The following is a 9,532-nucleotide window of genomic DNA, read 5'->3' as shown; positions in this document are numbered from 1 at the left end:
TTTGAATTCACCACCTTGTTGTTTGATTTTTGGTATATTCAAGTTTTTGCACTTCTTGGAATTTTGATCTTTTGATCTTCACTTTAGTTGCTCCAAAATTCTTCAAATTTTTCTTGCAATTCTCTCTCTTTTTTTTAACACGTACCTCACTTTTTTCACTCAAAATCCTACATGCTTAAGCAACGGCGCTCAACTTCAACCTTTATTGGCTAACAATAATAATTTTCCTGGATACATTTCTGGTACACGATGCTAAACATATTGCATCCTTCGGGCTGAGCGAGGTCGTGTTTTTGTCCCATGATTTCACTAGAATAAGGGGGCCACAAATGCACTATAACGTATATAGGCTAAACTAAACATTTGGGTTTTCATGCAATCATCAACACAATTCTAACATGGAATCCTAATTACTTTTTACCAAAATTTTCTAAATTAATTCCTGAGTCACATTTTTGGTATGCAAGAATGCAATTTTTTTTAAATAGACGTAAATTAGGATATTAAGATTCTCAATTTACTAGATTTTAACCAACCCCCTACCCTACACTTATTTTATGCAATGCCCTCATTGTATATCATGCAAAAATAAAAATATGAAATATAGAGAGAATTGGAACAAACTCCCCTGGGGTAGCAGTCACTAGGTCGATATCTCTTCTCTTCAGCTCCATCTTCAATTGAATTTAGACATGGGAACAACTCATCCATGTCTTGGTTGTCAAAATCTGGTGCGGTAGACATGCAGATAACTCAAAAATGTAGGACAAAGCTCCTAGAAACCTCCAGTAATGACTCTTCACGAAAAATGGACAAGTACTGCAATGAAAGTGCCTAAAACAGCTCTGGAATTCGAAAAATGTTGATCTACTCGGCAAGTATAATCGTGTACTCGGCGAGTTTGTTGCCAACTTGCAAGTGTATCGTGTAATTACCCACGTACTCACCGAGTAGGATTTGTGCACTCGGCGAGTAGGCGCTGTGTTGAGAAAAAATTGTCTTGCTCGTTTTCTTCTCTAATAAGGTTCTGAATTAGGATAATTCAGTGACTCTTTCTCTAATTACTTCAGCAGCAACACTCTCTATCACTCCCAACTCTAACGGACTTAACCTTAATGACAAAACTTCGCACTCTTATTTGAACATTCCTCACTTCCTCACTTGAACCTTGACCCTTAAAACTTCTATATGCATCCTAACCTTCCAATCCTGAAAAATATGCAACCAAAAGTCAAAAGTAATAAAAGTCCTACAAGAAACAAAATCATCCATGTTCAACATTTGTCCAAATCAAACACCACAAAAATAAATAAAAACACAAAACAAGAACTTCTTCATTCTTCTTCATCCATGTTGGTTCCTCCAGCGTCACTTCCTCCTCCTTCATTGCCTCTCCTCATACTTTCCTCCCAATTCATAATGTAGGGATAACCGGGTCCGGGTCTCGAGGCGATATTCATTTGGTGGAAAAGATACTCAAATGATTGTTTATTATAATTGACAACTCTCCCAATATTATCCAAGTATCTCCGGTACTCAACTTGGTTCCACCCATCGTTCTCTTCCTCCACCAGAATAACTGGTGGGTCTTCTCGTACCAGCTCACTCCGTTGCCTCACCCGCCATCACGGCGCCTCGGGGATAACCGAATCATCCACATGTGGAATAGAATAAGAATCTCCAAACTTCTCCACAATCCTTGCCTTCCTATATAGTGTAGTGTTGAACGGAGGAGGAGAAATGACCGTCAGCTCCCTTGCTTCTTGCAAATCCAAGATCCCAAATGATATTGCAAGCCTTGTCACAAACATTCCTCCATTGATTTTGGAGGTCACCTTCTCTTTAACAGCCCCTTCTGCAAGATATTTGGCTATGCAATAGGGGAGGTTGCAAAAAACATCGGGAGTAATAATGCTCCAAAGATAGAAGATGTCAAGGGTCGGGACCTTGTCGTCATCCTTCCGCATATTAATCGTGCTGGCGACGAAACAATGAATGAGACGGTGGATCAGTGAACGGATGTGGCCCTCCTGCGCGGAAGATGGGATGTACACCCGATTAGCAATAGTATTCCACCAGGTGGAAGCGACCATTGCTTCGGGTAGATCTTTGTGGCAATTCTTGAAGAAAGCTTCAAAGTCTTCATTTAACATGGTACTTTGGTCATAGATGCCAATCCTCCATGAAAACTCAGTCATGCTGCATTGTCGCAGCTCCCCACCAAGAGAAAAGGAAATTACATTGGGATTATAGTACTAAACTACCACCTCGGAATGAGAAGGTAGCAAAGAATTCCCAGCATAATTCAGCAAAGACAGGTTCTTGAACTTTGAACAATTGTAACCAACCATCACATATGATGGTAGAATCCCCCACATTGCATTCCTTCACCAAATATGGTGTCAATTCCTCCTCCAACCCAACCTTCCCCAGCAAATCCCAGTCCACTGCATTAGGTAAGTGGATCTCTTTCTGCTTCAAAGCTTCTAGTTTGTTTTTGGCACGGGCTTGAGATGATTTAGAGGTGATTTAGCGAAAAGAGAGCCACAAGATGTCTCCTTGGCTTCCCCCTCTTGAAGTTTGACCTCTTCTGGACATGGTACCTGCACAATAACATTAAGAAAGCACAATCAAACAACACCCAACAATTAAAATCGAACAACACAGATCTGTATAGCACCCTACTCGCCGAGTTCATGAACTACTCGGCGAGTAGGATGAACATCGGGACCAGATTGATGCGGCACATATATGGGTCACCCAAAATACCCAATTTTGCATAGGGGTTTGCTATACTAAGTCCATTAAACACTAATCCAAAAGAAATTTTGCCTAAAACCTCCTAATTCATAGTAAAATCAAAACCCTAGAAATTGAGGAAACCCCCAAATCCGAATTTAGAAAAAATAAGGGCTAAGAAGTGATAAAGCTTTAACCTTTGACAAGTATTAGGTGTAGAAATCATACCTTTACTCTTGAAAGTCGAAGATTCAGAAAAAATGGAAGAAATGGCTTGAGAGTCGATGTGCACAGCGAGTGTGTGGGTAAAAATGAATGAAAACCCTTATTTACAGATTATAAACCGTCTGTGTAAGTTGTCTACTCGCCGAGTAGATCCGCGTATTCGTGATTTTATTGGGATTCGAACAAGTACTTGCCGAGTAGATCGGCCCTACTCGGCGAGTAAAGCTTGCAGTTTGAACAAAAATTGAATTTTCTTCTAATTTTGAAACCACCACCCCACACTCTAAGCTTTGCTTGCCCTCAAGCAATCATTTTGAACATATTTTCAGAAGAAGAATGAAAATAAAACAGATCCAAAGAAATTAAAAAGAAAATAAAGGAAAAAGAAATGCAAACTCAAAACTCGGGTTGCCTCCCGGAAGCGCTTCTTTTTAAGGATTCATTAGCTGGACTCCTCCCATTCTACGTTGCTGCAATTCCTTCCAGCAACAGCCCTTCTTCCATGTCTTCATTTCTTGGGACTCCTTCTTCATATCTTTTGACCCTATGTCCATTGACCTTGAAAGGGGCACCATCCTTTGATAATAACTCTATAGCACCATGTGGAAACACCTTCTTCACTAGAAAAGGACCATCCCATCTTGACTTGAGTGTGCCCGGGAAGAGTTTTAGCCTTGAATTAAAGAGCAACACCTTTTGCCCTTCATGAAAGTCTTTATTTCCCTTGATCCTCTTGTCATTCCAACTCTTGGTTTTCTCTTTATAAATTAGAGAACTAGTGTAAGCATCTTTTATAAGTTCCTCAAGAGCATTCATTTTCATTAACCGGTTGTTTTTGAGCTCCACCATGTTGAAGTTGCACATTTTTAAAGCCCAAAAAGCTTTACGCTCGATCTCCACCGGTAAATGACATTGCTTTCCATAAACTAGCCTATATGGTGTAGTACCAATAGGTGTTTTGAAAGCTATTCGGAAGGCTCAAAGTGCATCATCTAGCTTATCCGACCATTCTTTCCGATTGCTCCCCACCGATCTCTCCAAGATTCTTTTTAAGGCTCTATTTGTCACTTCGGTTTGTCCACTAGTTTGTGGATGGTAGGATGTAGAGAATTTATGGGTTACCCCATATTTCCTTAGCACCTTCTCTAGTTGATCATTCGCAAAATGAGTGCCTCGGTCACTTATAAGGGTTTTCGGTACTCCAAATCTTGAAAATAGTTTCTTAAAAAAGCGCACCACCACCCGACCATCATTAGTTGGCAAAGCTTGTGCCTCCGCCCACTTGGATACATAATCCACTGCCACCAAGATGTATTTGTTGCCCTTGGACATGGGAAATGGTCCCATGAAATCGATCCCCCACACATCAAATACTTCGCACACTTGAATACTTTGTTGTGGCATTTCATTTCGGGATGAAATGTTTCCCGCTCTTTGACATGCATCACATTCTTTGACAAATTGGGCTGCATCTTTAAAAATCGTGGGCCAGTAAAACCCAATGTCAAAGATCTTCTTAGCAGTGTAATGTGCTCCATGATGTGCACCCATGGGCCCGCTATGACAATGCTCCAAAATCTGTCGGCTTTCCTTCCCGAACACACATCTTCGTATGATTCCATCCGCACAGCTTCGGAAAAGGTATGGCTCATCCCAAAAGTAATACTTTTTTTTCAGAAAAGAATTTCTTCTTTTGTTGGCTGGTAAGATCTTTTGGGATGTATTTGCTAGCTAAATAATTAGCTATGTCTGCGAACCATGGCTCTTCTCCCACAGTCACCATAATGTACTCGTCCGGGAAGTCATCTCCAACTCTATCTTCTTGCAATTGTGTGTTTTCAAGCCTTGACAAGTGGTCGGCCGCTACATTCTCCATTCCCTTCTTGTCGCGTATCTCTATGTCAAACTCTTGGAGAAGTAGAACCCATCGTATTAATATTGGCTTGGCATCCTGCTTGGCAAACAAATACTTGATAGCGGAGTGGTCAGTAAAAACAGTTGTTTTAGATAAAACTAAATAAGGGCGGAATTTATCAAAAGCGTATACCACAGCTAGTAATTCTTTTTCAGTGGTGGTGTAATTCTCTTGGGCCGGATTTAAAGTTTTACTAGCATAATAAATGGGTCGAAAGTGCTTATCAACCCTTTGACCAAGGCCAGCTCCTAATGCAAAGTCACTAGCATCACACATTATTTCAAATGGTAAATCCCAATTTGGAGCAATAATGATCGGGGCATTAGTCAATTTCAATTTTTCCTTTAAGAATTCGAATGCCTCTAAACACTCTTTAGTAAAATTAAATAGTGCATCCTTTAAAAGCAATTGTGTTAGAGCTCTAGTTATTTTAGAAAAATCTTTTATAAAACGCCGGTAAAAACCTGCGTGTCCTAGAAAACTTCTAATGCCCTTCACATTAGTTGGTGGGGGTAATTTGGCAATGGTGTCAATCTTTGCCCAATCCACTTCAATTCCCAATTTGGAAACCTTGTGGCCTAAAACTATACCCTCCTTGACCATAAAGTGACATTTCTCCCAATTAAGGACTAAGTCGGTTTTTTCGCATTTAGCAAGCATTAAGTCAAGATTTCTGAGACAATCATGGAAGGAAGATCCAAAAACAGAAAAATCGTCCATAAAGACTTCCATGAATTTTCCACCATATCGTGGAATATGGCTGTCATGCACCTTTGAAATGTCGCGGGTGCATTGCATAGCCCAAAGGGCATGCGTCGATAAGCAAAAGTCCCACTTAGGCAAGTAAATGTGGTCTTTTCTTGGTCCATTGGGTCTATGGGTATTTGGAAATAACCCGAAAATCCGTCTAGAAAGCAATAATAACTATGGCCCGATAATCTTTCTAACATTTAATCAATAAAAGGTAAGGGGAAATGGTCTTTACGAGTGGCATCATTTAGCTTTCGATAATTGATGCACACTCTCCAACCGGTTACCGTTCGTGTCGGAAGAAGCTCATTCTTCTCGTTGGTTATAACCGTCATCCCTCCTTTCTTGGGCACCACTTGGACCGGACTCACCCACGGACTGTCGGAAATGGAATATATAATCCCCGCATCTAAAAGCTTGACCACTTCCTTCTTGAACACTTCTTGCATATTTGGGTTTAATCTTCTTTGGTGCTGCACAACCAGCTTTGCTCCTTCTTCCAGATTAATATTGTGAGAACAATAAGAGGGGCTGATTCCCTTGATGTCGGTAATGCTCCATGCTATGGCCCGCTTTCGCTTCTTCAAAACTTGAACTAGTTCTTCCTTTTCAGATTTGGAAAGGTCAGAGGCTATGATAACTGGCTTTTGATGGCCATCTTCAAGGAAAGCATACTCCAAATGTTCTGGTAACATTTTGAGCTCAGTTTTTGGGTTATGTTGGTTGTACTCACAGAGTGCAGGTAAGGGACTCGGTGAGCTGGCAGCTGAATTCACGAATTCCATTTTTTCTTCGCATGGACTCGGCGAGTCGATCGGCCCTACTCGGCGAGTTGACCTGTCAGATTGTTTCATCAATTCTTCAAACTCAGCTTCTTCCAGCAGCCTCTCGATTTCTATTAAGTCTTTTTCAGCATCAAATTCTTCATCACAAATGGTGGACTTGTTGGGATCTTCACTTTCGCACTCCTCCATTAATTCATCAAGCATGTCAATTGAGAACGCCATGTCATCACTATTCCTTGCATACTTCATAGCTTGATCAACACCAAAAGTGACTGAATCATCTCCTACCCGTAAAGTAAGCTTTGAGTCCCTCATGTCTACTATAGCATTTGCAGTGTTGAGGAAAGGTCTTCCAAGGATGATCGGGACTTGAGGATCCGCCTCCATGTCTAGAATTATGAAATCTACGGGAAATACAAACTTGTCCACCTTGACCAATAAGTCTTCACATATGCCTCTTGGAAAAGTAACAGTCTTGTTTGCTAAGTGAATTGCCATACAAATTGGTCTTGGTTCCGGGAGGTCCAGCTTCTCGAAGAATGAGTATGGCATGAGGTTCACACTTGCTCCCAAATCGGCCAAAGCATGAATGGTAGCCAAGTTACCAAATTGGCAAGTCAAAGTCAAGCTCCCGGGTCACCCTTCTTCTTTGGTAGCTTATTTAGCATGGCAGCTGAGCAGTTTTCATTAAGAACTACCTTTTTCACTTCCTCCATCTTCCTTCTATTCATGGGAAGTTCCTTAAGGAATTTTGCATATTTTGGCATTTGTGCAACAGCTTCGATGAAGGGTATGTTGATTTGAAGAGCTTTGATATGATCAAGAAACTTCTGGTACTCCTCTTCCTGCTTTTCTCTCTTAACTCGGGCTGGATATGGCAATGGAGGCTGAAAGGGCTTTTTAGGTATCTGCTCTTTCGGGTTTGGCAGTGGACTCGTCGAGTCCATATTCTGGACTCGGCGAGTAGGCTCTGCAGATTGAAGATTTTGATTTTGGTCTTGAGTTTCTGCATCCTCCTTTTGCAGTTCTTTTGGTGCTTCATTCTGAATAGGGGCCAGAGGAGTGATTATCTTCCCACTTCTTGTTGTGAGTATGTTTATGTGCGCGCCTCGTGGGTTATTTTCGGTTTTACTAGGAAGTTTTCCCGGTGATCTTTGGTTGATTTGTTGAGCAAGTTGCCCTAGCTGCGTTTCTATGTTGTGGATAGATGCTTGCTGGTTTCTAAGCATGGTCCTTGTTTCTTGAATTGCAGCATCATGATCACTATGTCTCTTTTCTGAAGCAGCTACAAATTTGGTAAGCATTTCTTCCAAACTTGGTTTTCTTTCTTGTGCTGGCTCCTCCTTTTGAAAAAAACCTCTTCCTTTCTGCCTGTAGTTCTCCTCCTTAGCCTTCTTGAACTCTTCATAAGGGAGCCACTCTTTCTTTGGTTTTCGCCAATCTTCATCATATCGGTCCCAACTTGAGTAACATACTTGCACCTTCTTGTTGCCATTTTCATTCAAGTCGCAGTCTCTAGTAAGATGAGGCCCACTGCAGTTTTCACACCCCACCCGTATAACATGTATCGTTTGGTCCATTTTGTCCATCCTCCTATCCATGTTTTTTAACATGGCCATCACTGCTGATAAGTCTTCTAAAGCTGCATAGGCGGACCCCCTTGTTACATTATTTCTTGGATTATGGTATTCTCTAGAATGCTTAGAGAATTCTTCAATTAGCTGCTTGATCACTGGTGGTGCCTTCTTCGTAAGTGGACCTTGCGAGTCAAGTAATTGCCTTGTTGTAACATTTACTCCATCATAAAAGATGGAGACTTCTTGCTGACTATTGAGGTCGTGATGTGGGCAATTCCTTAACAAGCTCTTGTACCTCTCCCAAGCTTCATATAGTGACTCTCCAGCTTTTTGTTCAAAGTTGGCTATGCTTTCTTGAGCTTAGATATCTTGGATGGTGGGCATAATTGATCAATGAACTCTTCTTTCAGCTGAGCCCATGTAGTGATGGTTCCGGGGGGTAGTGACTTGAGCCAATCCTTTGCAGCACCCTTCAAGGTAACCAGAAGCATGTGAAGTAGCTGAGTTTGCCGAGGCACGTTGGGAACAATGAAGTAATCAGCTACATCATTAACTTCATCCAAGTGCTTGTAGGCGTCTTCGTGATCTTTGCTAGTGAAAGGGATCTCTTTAAGTAAAGCTAGGATATGACCCTTAAGCTTAAAAGTAGCAGTTGCGGGAATTACGGGTTGCACATGTCCTGGGCCAGTGTCATCGTGCATCCTCTTCTTCCATTCCCCCATGGGGACTTCATCGATATTAGCCATAGTGATAACTAAATCGTCCTCAAAATCGGATTCGTGCTCGTATGTAGGTTCTTCTTCTTCCTCGGTCTCGTACTCGGTGTCTTCTTTAATGCGGTCTTCAGTTGTTAAAGAGGCGATGGATGCTCCTGATTTGCTGCTCTTCTTCTTGCTGAAAACGAACTTGAGGTTCTTTAGTGGAGAATTCTTTGAAGAAGCAGATTCTCCAACGACTTTTCCTTTGTTCCTCCTTAGTGCGGATTCCGGGTCTTCGAGAGGAGGAACCAGGGGTGTATCAGATCCTCGGGTCATGAAACAACTGCAAACAAACAAGAAAAACCGCGTAAAAAGAACAAAAATGAAACATAACGAAAAAGAAAAATAGTTTGGCAAACAGCAGGGTACTCGCCGAGTAGGTGCGAAAGCACTCGACGGTAGCCTGTTTAAAACTAAAAAAATTTAAACTAATTAATAGACTTCTAAAAAGAAAACAATAATTTCTAAAACCTAACCTACTTACTGTATTACTGAAAAATAACTTTGTGCAAGAAAAACTCACACAAAGGATCGATAAAATTAGGAATTATACTTAATTTTGGAACCGTTCCCCGGCAACGGCGCCAAAAACTTGATGTGTGGAAAATGCACTGGTTTTATTCCTACTTTTAGTTGATAAATTAAGCACACAAAGGAAGTGAACCTGTCTTTTAGTGGTATAGTTGGATAAGTAGGGTGTCGAACTCAGGGAACGGAAATTAAACTAATAACTAATTTTAACTAAGCAAGTAATAACAGTAAAAGGGTTTTTCTCTAGATTTA

General features: G+C 41.1%; 1 protein-coding gene and 1 non-coding gene across 2 annotated transcripts; one reads left to right on the top strand and one right to left on the bottom strand.

Annotated features, from left to right (window-relative positions):
- Nucleotides 1-3,426: 3,426 nt before the first annotated feature.
- Nucleotides 3,427-3,828, bottom strand: LOC145099511 (uncharacterized). The gene has a single exon (XM_079037079.1). It carries the CDS (start codon nucleotides 3,826-3,828, stop codon nucleotides 3,427-3,429), a length of 402 nt encoding a protein of 133 aa, XP_078893205.1.
- A 4,419-nt stretch (nucleotides 3,829-8,247) lies between these two features.
- Nucleotides 8,248-8,353, top strand: LOC145103549 (small nucleolar RNA R71). The gene has a single exon (XR_013706634.1). It is a non-coding gene; the product is annotated as a small nucleolar RNA R71 (small nucleolar RNA).
- The last annotated feature ends 1,179 nt before the right edge of the window (nucleotides 8,354-9,532 follow it).

Source organism: Lactuca serriola, chromosome 4 (genome assembly GCF_051521515.1).
Source record: "Lactuca serriola cultivar US96UC23 chromosome 4, Lser_US96UC23_V15, whole genome shotgun sequence".
Lineage (NCBI taxonomy): Eukaryota > Viridiplantae > Streptophyta > Magnoliopsida > Asterales > Asteraceae > Lactuca > Lactuca serriola.
Note: the sequence above shows the minus strand (reverse complement) of the source record. Positions and strands in the feature narration are given on the sequence as shown.

Excerpts from the sequence above, each read along its gene's own strand:
- LOC145099511 (XM_079037079.1), bottom strand. The coding sequence starts at position 3,828 with ATGTGCAACTTCAACATGGTGGAGCTCAAAAACAACCGGTTAATGAAA.